The following is a 21220-nucleotide window of genomic DNA, read 5'->3' on the forward strand; positions in this document are numbered from 1 at the left end:
TTCTTTTCTTTTTGGAACACAGTTCTCTCTGCTGACATCACGAGCACAGTGCTCTCTGCTGACATCTCTGTCCATTTTAGGAACTGTACAGAGCAGCATATGTTTGATATGGGGATTTTCTCCTACTCTGGACAGTTCTTAAAATGGACAGAGATCTCTGTGTTCCAAAAAGAAAAGAATTTCCTCTGTAGTATTCAGCAGCTGATAAGTACTGGAAGGATTAAGATTTTTTAATAGAAGTAATTTACAAATCTGTTTAACTTTCTGGCACCAGTTGATTTAAAAAAAAGTTTTCCACGGGAGTTGCCCTTTAAACCAGTGTTTCCCAACCAGAGTGCCACCAGCTGTTGCAAAACTACAACTCCCAGCATGCCCGGACAGCCTTCGGCTGTCCGGGCATGCTGGGAGTTGTAGTTTTAAAACAGCTGGAGGCACCTTGGTTGGGACACATTGGGTTAGACAGAGCAAGAGGCGTTCCCACTGTACCCTGTAGATTCACAGAATCGCAGCACGGAAACAGAGTAGCGCAGCGCCAAACATGTTGGTGGACGCTACGTCAGTATTCAGCTCCCAGATCCGCAGCGGCAGATTCAACAAAAAAAACAAAAACAAAAAAAACGAATTAAAAATAATAATAATAAAATTGTAAATATTGACTTTTCATTGCTAAAAAAAAAATCCACAGCATTTCCTTCCCCTGAAAGCATCCACAAAATCTTGTCAAGTTTTCTAGAAACATTCATACTTACCGCGTTTCTTTCGTCCTTTTATTTATGATAAATAGGCTGTTTTAAAATGCCAATTGACATGTTTGTCTTGTTAAAATTTTCAATAAAAAGTATATTGAAAAGAAAGTTGAAAAAAAAAAGTTTAAAGCGAAAATAAAAAAAATCTCGTAAAATAAAAAAATTGTTTAAATAGAAAAAGCCTAACTTAAGAAAACTAAAAGAAAAAACAAAGAAAAGTAAATCCCAAACTGCAAAAAACTAAGTTTCAATGGAGAAAATCCAAAATTCTGAGAAAAAAAAAATAGAGAAGATCCAGAATTCCTCCCCCCCCCAAAAAAAAAGTTTACATAAAGAAAATAAAAAATTCCCCCAAACAACCAAAGTTTAAAAAGAGAAAATCCTAAATTTCTAAAACAAAAACACAAAAATTCCCCCCCCAAAAATCTAAGTTTCAATGGAGAAAAAAAATATATAAAAATTTATAGAAAAGATCCAGAATCCTCCCCATCCCCCAAATAAAGTTTATATAAAGAAAATCCAAAATTCCTTCAAACAATCAAAGTTTAAATAGAGAAAATCTAAATTCCCCCAAAAAACTAAGTTTAAATTGAGAAAATTCTAAAAGAAAAAAAACAAAACAAAACAAAGTTTTAATAGAGAAGATCACTCCCCCCCACCCAAAAAATAAAATAAAATAAAAAGGGGGGTTACATAGAGAAAATCCCAAATTCCCCAAAACAACCAAAATAGGGAAGTTCAAAATTCCAAAAAGAAAATGAAAAACAAAGTTTAAATAGGGAAAATCCAAATTTTTAAACAGAAAAACAAAAACTAATTTTAAATAGAGAAAATCCCAAAAAATCCTGAAAATCTAATTCCTCTTCATCCGGAATATTAAAAATCCCCAAAAGAAAACAAAAATAGTACTTTCTAGTGACATCACTCATTTTACCATAATATGTACGGCAAACCCAAAAAATTATTAGGTGTGTGAGGAAATTCAAAAGAAAAGTGACATTTTGCAAATTTTGGAGGGTTTTGTTCTCCCGCTGTACATTTTATGGTAAAAACGACAGGTTCTCTTTATTCTGTGGGTCAATACGATTAAAGTGATCCTACGATTACTCACTTTTCTAATATTTTACCGCTTAAAAAAAAACTTGAACTTTTTTCACAAAATCATTATGTTTATAATCGCCCTATTCTGACCACCTAGAACTTTCTTATTTTTCCGTATACGCGGCTTTATGAGGGTCATTTTTTGCACCGTGATCTGTAGTTTTTTTGGTACCACTTTTGCTTCTACTGTATGTGACTATTTGATCACATTTTAATTATTATATATTTTTTATTTTTATTTGGGACTTGATGTGACCAAAACACAGCAATTTTGGACTTTTTTTTTTACATTTACGCCGTTTACCGTACGGGATCATTTACATTATATTTTGATCGTTTGGACATTTACACACACTGCGATACCAAAAATGTTTATTTATTATTTTATGCTTTTTGGAGGTAAAATCTGAAAAAAGGGCAATTTACATATTTATTGGGGGAGGGGATTTTTCACATTTTTAAAAAACTTTTTAAAAACTTTTTTTTTAACACTTTTTATGTCCCCATAAAGGACTATTTATAGCAATCATTAGATTGCAGATGCTGATCGGTGCTATGTATAGGCATAGCACTGATTAGTATTATCGGTGATCTACTTCTCTGGTCTGCTCGATGTCAGACCAAAGGAGAAGAACATGGGATGATGGCCACATCAGGTGAGGGGACCTCCGTCCGCCATCTTGGATGATCGGATCCCCGTGGCAGTGCCGTGGGTGATCCCATCATCCATTCAAAGTCTGCCGCAGATGCCATGATCTTTATTGATCACAGCATCCGAGGGGTTAATGGCGGACATCAGCACGATTGCTGATGTCCGCCATTACTGGCGGGTCCCTGGCTGCTGATAGCAAACAGGACCTGCTGAGCATGATGCGAGCACTGTTCCGATACTCGCGTCATGTACAGGATGCAAATCTACGTCCTGGTCCCAGTGGATTAAGACGTACATTTACGTCCTGTGTCCTTAAAGGGGTACTCTGGTGGAAAACTATTTTTTTTCCAATCAACTGGTATCAGAAAGTTATACAGATTTGTAAATTATTCAATTAAAAAATCTTAATCCTTCCAGTATTTATTAGCTGCTGTATGCTCCAGAGGAAGTTGTATTGTTCTTTCCAGTCTGACCACAGTGCTCTCTGCTGACACCTCTGTCCATGTCAGGAACTGTCCAGAGCTGCAGAGGTTTGCTATGGGGATTTGCTCCTGCACTGGACAGCTACTGACATGGATAGAGGTGTCAGCAGAGAGCACTGTGCTCAGACTGGAAAGAACAATACAACTTCCTCTGGAGCATACAGCAGCTAATAAGTACTGGGAGGATTTAGATTTTTAAATAAAAGTGTCAGGATCTGGATGGGTATACTTTGAGGATACTGGTGGTGGGTGAATCCTCTGTGTCAGTGGGGTGATGACGTGGGCCGTACCAGGGGAACGGAGTCTAAGGGGTTACTGGTTTTCACCAGAGCCCGCCGCAAAGCGGGATGGACTTGCAGCGGCAGGTAACCCCCTGGTCGTTCCACCCGATAGCGACTCAACCCCAACTGACGGCTGAGACAGGCGCGGTACAAGGGATTAGGCAAGAGCAAGGTCGGACGTAGCAGAAGGTCAGGGCAGGCAGCAATGATCGTAGTCAGGGGCAACGGCAGAGGGTCTGGAACACTGGCTAGGAACACACAAGAAACGCTTTCACTGGCACTGAGGCAACAAGATCCGGCAATGCTAGGAAGGGGAAGTGGGTTTTTATAACGAGGGCACAGGTGTGAGTACTGATTGGGCCAGGCGCCAATCAATGGCGCACTGGCCCTTTAAATAGCAGAGAGCCATCGCACGCGCGCCCTAGAGAGCAGGGCCGCGCGCGCCGGGACTGAGCCGACGGAGGACAGGATAGGTGAGGGGATCGGGTGCGAGCCGCGAGCGGGCGCGTCCCGTTACGCGGGTCGCATCCCCACCGGTAACACTGATGTAGCGCTCCCGGTCAGCGGGTCTGACCGGGGCGCTGCATGAAGGTGAACGCCGCGAGCGCTCCGGGGAGGAGCAGGGACCCGGAGCGCTCGGCGTAACAGTACCCCCCCCCTTGGGTCTCCCCCTCTTTTTGGAGATCAAGAACCTGTGAATGAGCTCCTTGTCGAGGATATTATCCACGGGTTCCCAAGACCTCTCTTCGGGGCCACAATTCTCCCAATCTACGAGAATTTTTTTTCCAACTCTGACCATCTTGGAAGCGAGGATTTCCTTAACAGTGAAGACATCAGAGGAGCCAGAGACAGGAGCTGGAGCAACAACCTTGGGGGAGAAGCGGTTAAGGACGAGAGGTTTGAGAAGTGAGACATGAAAGGAGTTAGGAATACGGAGAGAAGGGGGAAGAAGAAGTTTGTAGGAGACAGGATTGATTTTACTCTTGATTTTAAAAGGTCTAAGGTAACGTGGTCCCAGCTTATAGCTGGGAAAGCGGAAGCGGATATACTTGGCACAGAGCCACACTTTGTCCCCAGGAGCAAAGACAGGAGGAGTTCTTTTCTTCTTATCGGCATGTCTCTTCATACGAGACGAGGCCAGTAGGAGCGACTTATGAGTCTCCTTCCAGATAATAGAGAAGTCCCGGATAACTTCATCCACAGCAGGCAATCCAGAAGAAGTGGGAATGGGGAGGGGGGGGGGGGCAGAGGGTGACGGCCGTATACCACAAAGAACGGGGATTTGGCGGAGGATTCAGAATTTTTAAAATTGTACGAGAATTCAGCCCAGGGTAGAAGGTCGACCCAATCGTCTTGACGGGAGGAGACAAAATGTCGCAAATAGTCACCAAGAATCTGGTTTACTCTCTCTACTTGCCCATTGGATTGGGGGTGATAGGAGGACGAGAAGTTTAATTTGATTTTTAATTGATTGCAGAGAGCTCTCCAAAATTTCGATACAAATTGAACGCCTCTATCTGAGACGATATGCGTGGGTAGCCCGTGAAGGTGAAAAATATGCATAAAAAATTGCTTCACCAATTGTGGCGCAGAAGGAAGACCTGGAAGCAGAATGAAATGTGTCATTTTGGAGAAACGATCAACGACCACCCAGATGACGGTGTTGCCATGGGATACAGGCAGATCAGTAATAAAATCCATGGCAATTTGGGACCACGGCTGCTCAGGAACAGGTAAAGGATGGAGGAGTCCAGCAGGCTTCTGGCGAGGGGTCTTATCCCGGGCGCAAACTGTACAGGTCCGAATGAAGTCAGTGACGTCACCCTCCAGCGTAGGCCACCAATATAAACGAGAAATAAGCTGGATGGACTTCTTGATGCCAGCATGGCCAGAGAGGTGAGAGGAATGTCCCCATTTGAGGATCTTGAGGCGCTGGCGTGGAGGGACAAAGGGCTTTCCAGGAGGAGTTTGACCAATAGTAGCTGGGGCAGAGGAGATCAGGCACCCAGGAGGTACGATATGCTATAGAGGGACTTCAGATTCGGTGGCATCAGAGGAACGTGAAAGGGCGTCAGCCCTGGCGTTTTTGTCAGCAGGACGAAAGTGAATCTCAAAGTGAAAGCGGGCGAAAAACAATGACCACCTAGCCTGGCGAGGGTTCAGACGTTGGGCAGACTGGAGATTTTTGAGAGATTTTTGTGGTCAGTGTAAAGGACAATGGGGTGTTTGGAACCCTCCAATAGATGCCTCCATTCTTTGAGTGCTAACTTGATGGCTAGAAGTTCACGATCACCAATGGAGTAATTTTTTTCTGCCGGAGAGAAGGTTTTAGAAAAGAAACCACAAGTAATATTACGTCCAGTAGAGTTTTTTTTTGAGAAGTACAGCTCCGGCTCCGACTGAGGAGGCGTCTACCTCCAACAAGAAAGGTTTCGATGGATCAGGTCTGGACAGCACTGGAGCAGAAGCGAAAGCAGTTTTGAGGCGGTTGAAGGCCTCATCCACTTGAGGAGGCCATGATTTAGGGTTGGCATTCTTCCTAGTCAGGGCCACAATAGGGGACACAATGGTGGAAAAATGGGGAATAAACTGTCGGTAATAGTTGGCAAATCCTAGGAAGTGTTGGATAGCACGGAGTCCAGAAGGGCGTGGCCAATCTAAATCCGCTGACAGTTTGTCTGGGTCCATTTGAAGTCCCTGGCCAGAGACTAGGTAACCTAGGAAAGGAAGAGATTCACATTCAAAGAGACATTTCTCCATTTTGGCATACAGGTGATTTTTGCGGAGTCTCTGGAGCACTAGGCGGACATGACGACGGTGTTCCTCTAGACTAGAGGAGAAAATCAGGATGTTGTCCAGGTAAACCACAACACAGGTATATAACAAGTCCCGAAATATTTCATTAACGAAGTCCTGGAAGACCGCAGGAGCGTTGCAAAGCCCAAAGGGCATAACAAGATATTCGAAATCTCCGTCTCTGGTATTGAATGTGGTCTTCCATTCATCCCCTTTCCTGATGCGAATAAGATTATATGCGCCTCTTAAGTCCAATTTAGTGAAAATATTGGCGCCACGAAGACGGTCAAAGAGTTCAGAGATCAAAGGCAGGGGATAGCGGTTTTTGATGGTGATTTTATTTAAACCGCGATAGTCAATGCATGGCCGTAGGGAACCGTCTTTTTTAGAAACAAAGAAGAACCCCGCTCCAGCAGGGGATGAGGACTTTCGAATGAATCCCCTCTTTAGAATTTCCTGGATATAGTCAGACATGGCTTGAGTCTCTGGGGCGGACAGAGGGTAGATCCTGCCACGGGGTGAAGTAGTACTAGGAAGGAGGTCAATAGGGCAGTCATAAGGCCTATGAGGTGGCAAAGTCTCTGCTTGCTTTTTACAGAAAACATCGGCAAAGTCCTGGGAGGCCTTGGGAAGACCTGGTGTAGGTGGAGCCACAGAGGTTTGACTAATGGGAGCAGATGTGAGGCATTGTTTGAGACAAGACGAACCCCAACTCTTGATCTCCCCGGTGGTCCAGTCAAGGGTAGGAGAATGACGTTGGAGCCATGGTAGACCGAGGAGGATTTCAGAGGTGCAGTTGGGTAGGACAAAATTTTTTATTTTTTCGTGATGCAGTCCAATGCACATTAGCAGGGGTTCTGACGTCCCTGACTACGCATCCAGTCTCCAGCCTCAGACCTTAGCTTTACCCAGCCCACGACCTACCGACCAGCGGAAGCGACCAGGACGTCGCCTGCCGGTAGGTCGTGGGCTGGGTAAAGCTAAGGTCTGAGGCTGGAGACTGGGTGCGTAGTCAGGGACGTAGCAGAAGGTCAAGGGCTGCCGGCTAAGGTACGAAGTCGGGGACGTAGCTTAAAGGTCAGGTAGCACAGGTAGTCAACAGTAGTGGTACGCTTTCTCTAGGGCAATAGCACAAAGATCCGGCAGGGAACAAGGGAAGTGAAATGCTTAAATAAGGTGGGACCAACTAAGTGACAAATAGAAAGGGTACTGTCCCTTTAAATCTCACAGAGTGGCGCGCGCGCGCCCTGGGGGAGAGACGCGCGCGCACCAGCACTGCAGGAGGATGCACGGGAGACGCGCCGAGAGAAGCCCAAGGACGCGGCTCCCGTGCGAGCGGGACAAGGATGCTGCCCAGCGGGAGTGACAGAGGAGGAAGGTAAGTGGCGGGGAGGAGAATGCCGGGGCACGGGCACACAGGAGCGGGAGAGGAGGCGCAGACGGCCCCGCGCAGGGCACCGGGACACGGTGCGGGCCGTGACAAAGTGTAGGGAACATTGAGACAGGAAACCACGGCATAGTTTAGAGTCCCCATCAAATTTGTCCGGCAGGGACAGGCGGAGGCTGGGAGCAGCCACTCGCTGCGGAGGAGGTGCAGGAGCTGGCGGAGGAGATGGTTGCTGAAGCTGTGGCAGAAGTTGTTGCAGCATGACAGTCAGTTGGGTCAGCTGATGTCCTTGTTGCGCTATCTGTTGAGATTGCTGGGCGACCACCGTGGTTAGGTCAGCGACAACTGGCAGCGGGACCTCAGCGGGATCCATGGCCGGATCTACTGTCAGGATCCGGATGGGTATACTGTTAGTATACTGGTGGTGGATCCTCTGTGTCAGTGGGGTGATGACGTGGGCCGTACCAGGGGAACGGAGTCTAAGGGGTTACTGGTTTTCACCAGAGCCCGCCGCAAAGCGGGATGGACTTGCAGCGGCAGGTAACCCCCAGGTCGTTCCACCCAATAGCGACTCAACCCCAACTGACGGCTGAGACAGGCGCGGTACAAGGGACAAGGCAAGAGCAAGGTCGGACGTAGCAGAAGGTCGGGGCAGGCAGCGAGGATCGTAGTCAGGGGCAACGGCAGAGGGTCTGGAACACTGGCTAGGAACATACACAAGAAACGCTTTCACTGGCACTGAGGCAACAAGATCCGGCAATGCTAGGAAGGGGAAGTAGATTTTTATAACGAGGGCACAGGTGTGAGTACTGATTGGGCGGGGCGCCAATCAATGGCGCACTGGCCCTTTAAATAGCAGAGAGCCGGCGAGCCCTAGAGAGCAGGGCCGCGCGCGCCCTAGAGAGCAGGGCCGCGCACGCCGGGACTGAGCCGCCGGAGGACAGGATAGGTGAGGGGATCGGGGTGCGAGCCGCGAGCAGGCGTGTCCCGCTACGTGAGTCGCATCCCCACCGGTAACACTGATGCAGCGCTCCCGGTCAGCGGGTCTGACCAGGGCGCTGCATGAAGGTGAATGCCGCGAGCGCTCCGGGGAGGAGCAGGGACCCGGAGCGCTCGGCGTAACAAAAAGTAATTTACAAATCTGTTTAACTTTTTGGCACTAGTTGATATAAAGAAAATTGTTTTCCACCGGAGTACCCCTTTAAGGCTTAAAGGACTTCACAACCTCACATGCTTTTCTTCAGCTCATAGAATGAGATAGTAAATTCCTGCAGCCACCATAAGGGGGAGCCTAAGAGCTTCATTATGAACTATATACATCTGTAATGTGCGCCCCCTGGTGGTACCTCCAGGCAGTACAGTAATAGAGCACATTTTTGCTGCTGGTCACCCAGCTTTCCCAGGAACTGACATAACTAAGGGAGCTTAGAGCAGGTGACACTCACCATCCTCAGAATCGATCATGCTGAACCAGGCCGGGCATCGGGTATAGGCCACCTTGCCAACCACTGTGGGCATCCAGCAGGTTATGTTATCCCACATCCCCGGGCATCCTGAGACAGAAGAGAACAATGGGTCGTTAGTACAGGACAGAACGAAGAGTCAAACAGGGTTTCATCTGCTTGTTACAATGTAACATCTGATCCTAATAATGCACAACAAAAAGATTCATGAGAACGTGACCCTAAATCACTGTTTTCCAACAGGGCGCCTCCAGCTGTTGCAAAACTACAACTCCATGCATGACTGGAAAGCTTTCAGCTTTCCAGGCATGCTGGAAGTTGTAGTTTTGCAACAGCTGGAGGCACCCTGGTTGTGGAACACTGCCCTAAAGTGACACTCTGCCCTTAAACAGCTGGTTGTATGTTGATTTTGTTTTTAAATCTAATTCAATGGCTCTCCAGCTGTTTCAAAACTACAACTCCCATCATGTAGTAACAATCTTATAGGCTGTCAGGGCATGATGGGAATTGTAGTTTAGCAACAGGTGGAGATCCATTTGGTTGTCAAAGCATGATGGGAGTTGTAGTTTTTACAACAGCTGGCGAGCCACAGGTTGGGAAACATTGATCTAATAGATGGAATTTGGGCTGTAAATCAATGTCATCTACCCTTTTAATAAATCTTAATTAAATATAATATTTTTAGTTACAATAATAATAAAAATAATAACACAGATAAATAAATACATTTGTGGGAAAAAAATAAAAATAAAATAAATATATATATATATATATATATATGTATTAGTAAACAATATTATACTGATATTATACTAAAAATAATATTAGTTGTTATTATTCTTAAAAATATTTTTTTTACATTTGTTCATATTTATATGTTTTTATATATATTTTTTTACTTTATTATTTTTTTATTTTCATAATTATATTATTACCCAATATAAGATGTCAAATGTGAATGTAATATATTTTTTTGGATTTTTCTTTCTAGATAAATAAAGCAAACACTAATATTATTATTATAATTTTTATTATTATTATTTTTGTTATTATTATTAATAACAATAATAATAATAATACCAGGATAAAAACAAAACAATATACTAATAAAAATTAAGAAAAACTATTGCACTTCCACAAGGGACATGACTAAATATGATAGGGGGTGTGGCTTAATGATAAAAGGGGTGTGGCTTTCAATGCAAGAAGTTTTGGAGTCAAATAAGCAAATCAATTGTTGGACTAAAATTACACTAGACCAGGGTGCCTCCAGCTGTTTCAAAACTACAATTCCCAGCATACTCAGACAGCCAACGGTATTATATCCTGGAAAGGTGTGGGTGGCGCGGAGAATGCCCAGAATGGGGACGTCGCTGTATTGTAACTAACTACAATGCGTCACTTCATGGCCGACATTACTATAGTCCAAAAATAAATGACAATCACCAAAGTTGTTGTTTACAGGGAGATGGTGATGGAGCTGTAGAGGCTGGTCAGAGGTGGTGACATCACTCAGGGGGTGGAGCTAGAGTTCAGACATAAGATCCAGCCACACCTCCTGAGACAGCAGTGGATGATGCATCAGGAGAGAGGGAGGGGCCAGGGAGCTGCTAAGACAACACCACACTGAGCATGATAGGACTACAAAACTTCCTGTCAGGAGAGAGGAAGGAGCCGGGGAGCTGATGAGACAACACCACACTGACAGTGAGAGGACTACACAACTTCCTGTCAGGAGAGAGGAAGGAGCCGGGGAGCTGCTGGGACAACACCACACGGAGCATGATAGGACTACACAACTTCCTGTCAGGAGAGAGGAAGGAGACGGGGAGTTGCTGAGACAACACCACACTGACAATGAGAGGACTACACAACTTCCTGTCAGGAGAGAGGAAGGAGCCGAGGAGCTGCTGACACAACATCACCCTGACAGTGAGAGGACTACACAACTTCCTGTCAGGAGAGAGGAAGGAGCCGGGGAGCTGCTGAGACAACACCACACGGAGCATGATAGGACTACACAACTTCCTGTCAGGAGAGAGGAAGGAGTTGGGGAGTTGCTGAGACAACACCACACTGACAATGAGAGGACTGAAGAACATCTTGACAGTACAATTAGTGATAACACAATATAAGTAAGTTATATGTCTTGGGGTATTTTCTGATATCGGAATACCACTTTAAAGCTCTGATTTTGGTGACAGACAGTAGGATATTGAGATTATGATGAACCGTCCCAGATTACGTTCTTTTGACATGAAGATACATGGGAACATTGTGAGGGGTGGAGGGTGAATACACATGTGCTATGATCTCCCCTCATACTCAGGAATATTTAGTGCACAGGTTTAAAGGGGTACTCCGGTGGAAACTTTTTTTTTTTTTTTTTCCATCAACTGGTGCCAGAAAGTTAAACAGATTTGTAAATGACTTCTATTAAAAAATCTTAATTCTTCCAATACATATTAGCTGCTGAATGCTACAAAGGAAATTATTTTCTTTATGGAACACAGAGCTCTCTGCTGACATCATGAGCACAGTGCTCTCTGCTGACATCTCTGTCCATTTTAGGAAGTGTCCAGAACAGCATATGTTTGCTATGGGGATTTACTCCTACTCTGGACAGTTCTTAAAATGGACAGAGATGTCAGCAGAGAGCGCTGTACTCATGATGTCAGCAGAGAGCTCTGTGTTCCAAAAAGAAAATAATTTCCTCTGTATTATTCAGCAGCTAATAAGTACTGGATGGATTAAGATTTTTTTAATAGAAGTAATTTACAAATCTGTTTAACTTTCTGGCACCAGTTGATTTAAAAAAAAAAAAAAAAAGTTTTCCACCGGAGTACCCCTTTAATCCCTTAAGGACCAGGCCAATTTCATATTAGCATTTTTGTTTTTTCCTCCTCGTCTTCTAAAAATCATAACTCTTTTATATTTTCATCCACAGACTAGTATGAGGGCTTGTTTTTTGCGCGACCAGTTGTCCATTGTGATGCCATCACTCATTTTACCATAAAATGTATGGCGCAACCAAAAAAAATACTATTTGTGATGGGAAATTAAAAAGAAAACCACAATTGTGCAAATTTTGGAAGGTTTTGTTTTCACGCCGTACAATTTACGGTAACAATTATGTTTTCTTTATTCTGTGGGTCAATACAATTAAAATGATACCCATGATTTTATACTTTTCTATTATTGTTGCGCTTAAAAAAAATTGCAAACTGTTTAACCAAATTAGTATGTTTAAAATCCTTCTATTTGACGACCTATAACTTTTTCATTTTTCCATATAAGCGGCGGTATGAGGGCTCATTTTTTGCACCATGATCGGTACTTTGATTGATACCATATTTGTGTATATAAAACTTTTAATAATTTTTTTATTTTATATATTTTTTAAATAAAATGTGACAAAAAAGCAGCAATTTAGCGCTTTATTTATAATTTTTTTTACATTTACGCCGTTCACCGTACAGGATCAATAACATTATATTTTAATAGTTCGGACATTTACGCATGTGGCGATACCAAATATGTGTATAAATTTTTTTTTTACACTTTATCGGGGTAAAATGGGAAAAAAGGACATTTTAAATTTTTATTGGGGGAGGGGTTTTTTCACATTTATTTTTACATTTTTTTATAACTTTTTTTACTTTCATTTTTACACTTTAATAATCCCCATAGGGGACTATCTATAGCGATCCTTTGATTTCTAATACTGTTCAGTGCTATGCATAGGGCATAGCATTGATCAGTGTTATCGGTCATCTTCTGCTCTGGTCTGCTTGATCTCAGACCAGGGCAGAAGATCCATGGAAGGCAGCGGAGGCAGTTGAGGGGACCTCCGGCCACCATTACAGATGATTGGATCACCTCGGCAGTGCTGCGGGCGATCCGATCATCCATATATCTGTATTGATCACAGCATCTGAGGGGGTTAATGGCAGACATCCGCACGATTGCGGATGTCCGCCATTACCGGTGGGTCCCTGGCTGCGATCAGCAGCCGGGACCAGCTGCGCATGATCTGGGCCGGATCCTTGTGCGCTAAGTACCGCAGCCCCAGGACGTAAATTTACGTCCTTGGTCTTTATGGGGTTAAGTAAGCCAAACACCCCCCCCGCCGCCCCTGTTGTGGGAGGTTCCCCCTATTTTCATTCTCAGCTCCATCATATCCTTATGAAATACTGAATAAAAAGAAATCCCATTTGCTATATGATTGGTTCTTGCGGTATCCAGCCGGGGCCCCTCCTGCACATCCAGGCCCTGGGTGCTGCACAACCTCTTGTCATGTCTCATCTCTCAAACAGACCCTAATGTATATATAAGAGGACAGGACTGTATAGAATGTAATGGTGACATGGTGATCCGACCCGTCACATCTCACCGCCACCGTTATTACATCCGAGTGCCGGAAAACCCCGGGCGCTGCATGTAAGTCACTATTACAATGAAGCCATTGATGATCTGTCTTACAATGTTTTCACACTCTGGCCTCAATATACACTTCAGCCTCCAACAACTTCTCCGCCATCGCCTCATTGGCGCCATTCTGTAAATCACGTAAGTGAATGAATGTGATATAAGACGCATTGTGTTACAATTAAAGGGGAGTTCTTGTCTTATGTAAATGGACAGGGGTGTATACAGTAGACCACCCGGACGGGGATGTATACAGTAGACTGCCCGGTCGGGGGTGTATACAGTAGACTGCCCGGACGGGGATGTATACAGTAGACTGCCCGGTCGGGGGTGTATACAGTAGACTGCCCGGTCGGGGGTGTATACAGTAGACTGCCCGGTTGGGGGTGTATACAGTAGACTGCCCGGTCGGGGGTGTATACAGTAGACTGCCCGGTTGGGGGTGTATACAGTAGACTGCACGGTCGGGGTTGTATACAGTAGACTGCCTGGTCAGGGTTGTACACAGTAGACTGCACGGTCAGGGGTGTATACAGTAGACTGCCCAGTCAGGGTTGCAAACAGTAGATTGCCCAGTCAGGGGTGTATACAGTAGACTGCTCATTCGGGGTTGTATACAGTAGACCGCCCGGTCAGGGGTGTATACAGTAGACCGCCCGGTCAGGGGTTTATACAGTAGACTGCCTAGTCGGGGGTGTATACAGTAGACTGCCCGGTCGGGGGTGTATACAGTAGACTGCCCGGTCGGGGGTGTATACAGTAGACTGCTCGGTCGAGGTTGTATACAGTAGACTGCCTAGTCGGGGGTGTATACAGTAGACTGCCTAGTCGGGGGTGTATACAGTAGACTGCCCGGTCGGGGTTGTCTACAGTAGACTGCCCAGTCGGGGATGTATACAGTAGACTGCCAGGTCGGGGGTGTATACAGTAGAATGCCCAGTCGGGGGAGTATCCAGTAGACTGCCCAGTCGGGGGAGTATCCAGTAGACTGCCCGGTCGGGGGTGTATACAGTAGACTGCCCGGTCGGGGATGTATACAGTAGACCGCCCGGTTGGGTTGTATACAGTAGACCGCCCGCTCGGGGGTGTATACAGTAGATTGCCCGGTCGAGGATGTATACAGTAGACCGCCCGGTCGAGGATGTATACAGTAGACCGCCCGCTCGGGGGAGTAGTTATGTCACATCTTCTGTTACTGTTCGGTTGTATTTGTTACAATGTTTCAGGACATCTTGTATACAGGATTCTGGGGATTATCATTGTGTCGCTCTTGGATTCACCTTCTTCCCACTGACCAGATGATGGCGCTCTTCTTGCCTCTCTTGAGAAGATCCAGACACCTGACAATGGCAGAATAGTCACAGGGATTGCGGTATACAACGGAGGCGCGATGGGTCACCAGGAAAAATACCGAATGTGCAGTAAAGAATAAACTCATATAAACAGGTTTATTATCTGTATATTATAAGACTATAAAAGACGGATAATCCTACGGAAGGAATGTAGCGCTGGATTACTGGAGATTTCCTATTTTCATATCCAGGAAGACAAAACATAAAGAAAAACTAAGCAACGATATAGAAAGAATTAAAATACTCAAAAAATAACTAAATCAAATAACTAAATAAAATTAATACCAGACATCAACTATATTTCTTGCTGAGGTGAAGCGATGACTTGTCCCCAATAAACACATATATGAGTGGTACGAGATAGATAGATAGATATGAGATAGATAGATAAATAGATATGAGATAGATAGATAGATAGATATGAGATAGATAGATAGATATGAGATAGATAGATATGAGATAGATAGATAGATAGATATGAGAAAGATAGATATGAGATAGATATGAGATAGATAGATAGATATGAGATAGATATGAGATAGATAGATATGAGATAGATAGATAGATATGAGAAAGATAGATATGAGATAGATATGAGATAGATAGATAGATATGAGATAGATATGAGATAGGTAGATATGAGATAGATAGATAGATAGATAGATATGAGATAGATAGATAGATATGAGATAGATATGAGATAGATAGATAGATATGAGATAGATAGATAGATAGATAGATAGATATGAGATAGATAGATAGATAGATAGATATGAGATATACAGTTATGGCCGTAAATGTTGGCACCTCTGAAATCTTCCTATAAAATGAAGTATTCCTCACAGGAAAGGATTGCAGTAACACGTGTTTTGCTATACACACGTTTATTCCCTTTGTGTGTATTGGAACTAAACCAAAAAAGGAGGAAAAAAAGCAAATTGGACATAATGTCACCAAACTCAAAAAATGGGCTGGACAAAATTATTGGCCCCTTAACTTAATATTTGGTTGCACACCCTTTGGAAAAAGTGAAATCAGTGTCTTCCTATAACCATCAATAAGCTCCTTACACCTCTCAGCCGGAATGTTGGACCACTCTTCCTATAACCATCAATAAGCTTCTTACACCTCTCAGCCGGAATGTTGGACCACTCTTCCTATAACCATCAATAAGCTTCTTACACCTCTCAGCCGGAATGTTGGACCACTCTTCCTTTACAAACTGCTCCAGGTCTCTTATTGGACGGCACCTTTTCCCAACAGTAATTATAAGATCTCTCCACAGGTGATCAATGGGATTTAGATCTGGACTCATTGCTGACACTTCAGAACTCTCCAGCGCTTTGTTGTCATCCATTTCTGGGGCTTTTTGACATATGTTTGGGGTCATTGTCCTGCTGGAAGACCCAAGATCTGGGACACAAACCCAGCTTTCTGACACTGGGCTGTACAGTGCGACCCAAAATCCATTGGTAATCCTCAGATTTCATGATGTCTTGTACACATTCAAGGCCCCCAGTGCCAGAGGCAGCAAAACAACCCAAAACATCACTGACCTCCCCCATATGTCACTGTAGGTACTGTGCTCTTTTCTTTGTCGGCCTCATTCCGTTTTCGGTAAACAGTAGAATGATGGGCTTTACCAAAAAGATCTATCTTGGTCTCATCTGTCCACAAGACGTTTTCCCAGAAGGATTTTGGTTACTCAAGTTAATTTTGGTAAAATGTAGTCTTGTTTTTTTATGTCTCTGTGTCAGCAGTGGGGTCCTCCGGGGTCTCCTCTATAGTGGGGTCCTCCTGGGTCTCCTCCATAGTGGGGTCCTCCTGGGTCTCCTCCATAGTGGGGTCCTCCTGGGTCTCCTCCATAGTGGGGTCCTCCTGGGTCTCCTCCATAGTGAGGTCCTCCTGGGTCTCCTCCATAGTGGGGTCCTCCTGGGTCTCCTCCATAGTGGGGTCCTCCTGGGTCTCCTCCATAGTGGGGTCCTCCTGGGTCTCCTCCATAGTGGGGTCCTCCTGGGTCTCCTCCATAGTGGGGTCCTCCTGGGTCTCCTCTCCATAGTGAGGTCCTCCTGGGTCTCCTCCATAGTGGGGTCCTCCTGGGTCTCCTCCATAGTGGGGTCCTCCTGGGTCTCCTCCATAGTGGGGTCCTACTGGGTCTCCTCCTTAGTGGGGTCCTCCTGGGTCTCCTCCATAGTGGGGTCCTCCTGGGTCTTCTCCATAGTGGGGTCCTCCTGGGTCTCCTCCATAGTGGGGTCCTCCTGGGTCTTCTCCATAGTGGGGTCCTCCTGGGTCTCCTCCATAGCGGGGTCCTCCTGGGTCTCCTCCATAGCGTTTCATTTCATTTAAATGTCGCCAGATAGTTCGCACTGACACTGATGCTTCCTGAGCCTGCAGGACAGCTTGAATATCTTTGGAACTTGTTTGGGGCTGCTTATCCACCATCCGGACTATCCTGCATTGACACCTTTCAATTTTTCTCTTCCGTCCACGCCCAGGGAGATTATCTACAGTGCCATGGGTTGTAAACTTCCTGATAATGTTGCGCACTGTGGACAAAGACAAATCTAGATCTCTGGAGATGGACTTGTAACCTTGAGATTGTTGATATTTTTCCACAATTTTGGTTCCCAAGTCCTCAGACAGTTCTCTTCTCCTCTTTCTGTTGTCCATGCTTAGTGAGGCACACACAGACACACAATGCAAAGACTAAGTGAACTTCTCTCCTTTTAACTGCCTTCAAGTGTGATTTTTATATTGCCCACATCTGTTACTTGCCCAAGGTGAGTATAAAGGAACATCACATGCTGGAAACAATCTTATTTATCCACAATTTTGAAAGGGGCCAATAATTTTGTCCAGACCATTTTTGGAGTTTGGTGACATTATGTCCAATTTGCTTTTTTTCCTCCTTTTTTGGTTTAGTTCCAATACACACAAAGCAAAACCTGTGTTACTGCAATCCTTTCCTGTGAGAAATACTTCATTTTATAGGAAAAATTCAGGGGTGTCAACATTTACGGCCATGACTGTAGATATGAGATAGTCAGATAGAGACCACTCATACTTAGTGGTCTGAAACTGTGGCCCTCCAGATGTTGCAAACCTTCAACTCCCAACATGCCCGGACAGCTGACATCTTGAGGGCCACAGTGTGAGACGACTGATGTAAATGAATATACAGTCATAGAACTATTAAAGACCATGAGATTAAATACTGAGACGACATCAGCTACATGTAATATAACATATATATATATATATATATATATAGGTGACGGACGTCTGTATTATTGTCACTTTCCTCTAGATGTTTCCTCTCAGATTCCCGGTCCATCTCGTATATTCTGAGGCTGCGCCATTCCTAATCTCTCGGCCGCACTCTCACACACTATCAAACCTTCTCTAACATTCTCTCCAGTCAAGTATCTTCTTCAAAGTGTGTTTGAAACGCGTCCACTGCTACTTGTGCTGAGTCGGCGTCATGGAGGATTCAAGGCACAAGTCCTCAGTGACCTGGATAACGGTGTCTGTAGATCAATAATGACTACATATCCACTAATCTGAGAACAGAAGAGGGAGCGCCACGGCGGACATGACAGTGCAGGAGGCCAGAGAACTCCTGAGAATATAACTACTATAATACTGCTCCTATGTACAAGAATATAACTACTATAATACTACTCCTATATACAAGAATATAACTACTATAATACTGCTCCTATATACAAGAATATAACTACTATAATACTGCTCCTATATACAAGAATATAACTACAATAATACTGCTCCTATATACAAGAATATAACTACTATAATACTGCTCCTATATACAAGAATATAACTACTATAATACTGCTCATATATACAAGAATATAACTACTATAATACTGCTCCTATATACAAGAATATAACTACTATAATACTGCTCCTTTATACAAGAATATAACTACTATAATACTGCTCCTATATACAAGAATATAACTACTATAATACTGCCTCCTATATACAAGAATATAACTACTATAATACTGCTCCTATATACAAGAATATAACTACTATAATACTGCTCCTATGTACAAGAATATAACTATTATAATACTGCTCCTATATACAAGAATATAACTACTATAATACTGCTCCTATATACAAGAATATAACTACTATAATACTGCCCCTATATACAAGAATATAACTACTATATGTCACGATGCCGGCTGGCAGGTAGTGGATCCTCTGTGCCAGAGAGGGATTGGCGTGGACCGTGCTAGAGGATCGGTTCTAAGTCACTACTGGTTTTCACCAGAGCCCGCCGCAAAGCGGGATGGTCTTGCTGCGGCGGTAGTGACCAGGTCGTATCCCCTAGCAACGGCTCAACCTCTCTGGCTGCTGAAGATAGGCGCGGTACAAGGGAGTAGACAGAAGCAAGGTCGGACGTAGCAGAAGGTCGGGGCAGGCAGCAAGGATCGTAGTCAGGGGCAACGGCAGAAGGTCTGGAATCACAGGCAAGGAACACACAAGGAACGCTTTCACTGGCACTAGGGCAACAAGATCCGGCGAGGGAGTGAAGGGGAAGTGAGGTGATATAGGGAAGTGCACAGGTGTAAACACTAATTGGAACCACTGCACCAATCAGCGGTGCAGTGGCCCTTTAAATCGCAAAGACCCGGCGCGCGCGCGCCCTAGGGAGCGGGGCCGCGCGCGCCGGGACAGAACTGACGGGGAGCGAGTAAGGTACGGGAGCCGGGGTGCGCATCGCGAGCGGGCGCTACCCGCATCGCGAATCGCATCCCGGCCGGAGGTGGTAACGCAGCGCCCCGGGTCCGTGGAACCGACCGGGGCGCTGCAGTGAGGGAAGTGTAGCGAGCGCTCCGGGGAGGAGCGGGGACCCGGAGCGCTCGGCGTAACAGTACCCCCCCCCTTGGGTCTCCCCCTCTTCTTGGGGCCTGAGAACCTGAGGATCAGACTTTTGTCCAGGATATTGTCCTCAGGTTCCCAGGACCTCTCTTCTGGACCACAACCCTCCCAATCCACTAAAAAAAAGGTTCTTCCCCTGACCTTTTTAGAGGCCAAAATCTCTTTGACAGAGAAGATGTCCGAGGAGCCGGAAACAGGAGTGGGAGGAACAGATTTAGGAGAAAAACGGTTGAGGATGAGAGGTTTAAGAAGAGAGACGTGAAAGGCATTAGGGATACGAAGAGAAGGAGGAAGAAGAAGTTTGTAAGAGACAGGATTAATTTGACACAAAACTTTAAAAGGACCAAGATAGCGTGGTCCCAACTTATAGCTCGGGACACGGAAACGGACATATTTAGCGGAGAGCCATACCTTGTCTCCAGGGGAAAAAATGGGAGGAGCTCTTCTTTTCTTATCTGCGAATCTCTTCATGCGAGAAGAAGCCTGTAAGAGAGAATTTTGGGTCTCTTTCCATATGGTGGAAAGATCACGAGAAATTTCATCCACAGCGGGCAGACCAGAGGGCAAGGGGGTAGGGAGGGGGGGAAGAGGGTGACGGCCGTACACCACGAAAAACGGAGATTTGGAGGAAGATTCAGAGATTCTGAAATTATACGAGAATTCGGCCCAAGGTAGAAGATCTGCCCAGTCATCCTGGCGGGAGGAAACAAAATGTCGTAAATAGTCACCCAAGATCTGGTTAATTCTCTCTACTTGTCCATTGGATTGAGGATGGTATGCAGAAGAAAAATTTAATTTAATCTTGAGTTGTTTACAGAGAGCCCTCCAGAATTTAGACACAAATTGGACGCCTCTATCCGAGACGATCTGTGTAGGCAACCCGTGAAGACGAAAAATGTGTACAAAAAATTGTTTAGCCAACTGAGGCGCTGAAGGAAGACCAGGAAGAGGGATGAAATGTGCCATTTTGGAGAATCGATCAACGACCACCCAAATAACAGTGTTGCCATGGGATGGGGGTAAGTCAGTAATAAAATCCATACCAATCAGAGACCAAGGTTGTTCGGGGACAGGTAGAGGATGAAGAAAACCAGCGGGCTTCTGGCGAGGAGTCTTATCCCGGGCACAGATAGTGCAGGCTCGCACAAAGTCCACCACATCAGTCTCTAGAGTCGGCCACCAATAGAAGCGAGAGATGAGTTGCACAGATTTCTTGATGCCCGCATGACCTGCGAGATGGGAGGAGTGACCCCATTTGAGGATCCCAAGGCGTTGGCGTGGAGAAACAAAGGTCTTTCCTGGAGGAGTTTGCCTGATGGAGGCTGGAGAAGTGGAAATCAGGCAGTCAGGAGGAATGATGTGTTGAGGAGAGAGTTCAATTTCAGAGGCATCTGAGGAACGAGAGAGAGCATCGGCCCTAATGTTTTTATCAGCAGGCCGAAAGTGAATTTCAAAATTAAATCGGGCAAAGAACAGAGACCACCTGGCCTGACGAGGATTCAGCCGTTGGGCAGACTGGAGGTAGGAGAGGTTCTTGTGATCGGTGTAAATAATAACTGGAAATCTTGATCCCTCCAGCAGATGCCTCCATTCCTCAAGTGCTAATTTAATGGCTAGA

The 21220-nt window shown here is 45.0% G+C and overlaps 1 protein-coding gene across 8 annotated transcripts in view; it reads right to left on the reverse strand.

The window, feature by feature from the left end:
- The window catches only part of ADCYAP1R1 (ADCYAP receptor type I), a 279625-nt gene that overhangs the window by 96805 nt on the left and 161600 nt on the right, over nucleotides 1–21220 (reverse strand). For all 8 annotated transcript variants that reach the window (XM_056518828.1, XM_056518825.1, XM_056518826.1 and 5 more), the window contains exon 4: nucleotides 8891–8998. In XM_056518828.1, the coding sequence (XP_056374803.1) occupies nucleotides 8891–8998 (108 nt within the window). The remainder of the gene's footprint in view (nucleotides 1–8890; nucleotides 8999–21220) is intronic.

This window comes from Hyla sarda, chromosome 5 (genome assembly GCF_029499605.1).
Source record: "Hyla sarda isolate aHylSar1 chromosome 5, aHylSar1.hap1, whole genome shotgun sequence".
Classification (NCBI taxonomy): Eukaryota; Metazoa; Chordata; class Amphibia; order Anura; family Hylidae; genus Hyla; species Hyla sarda.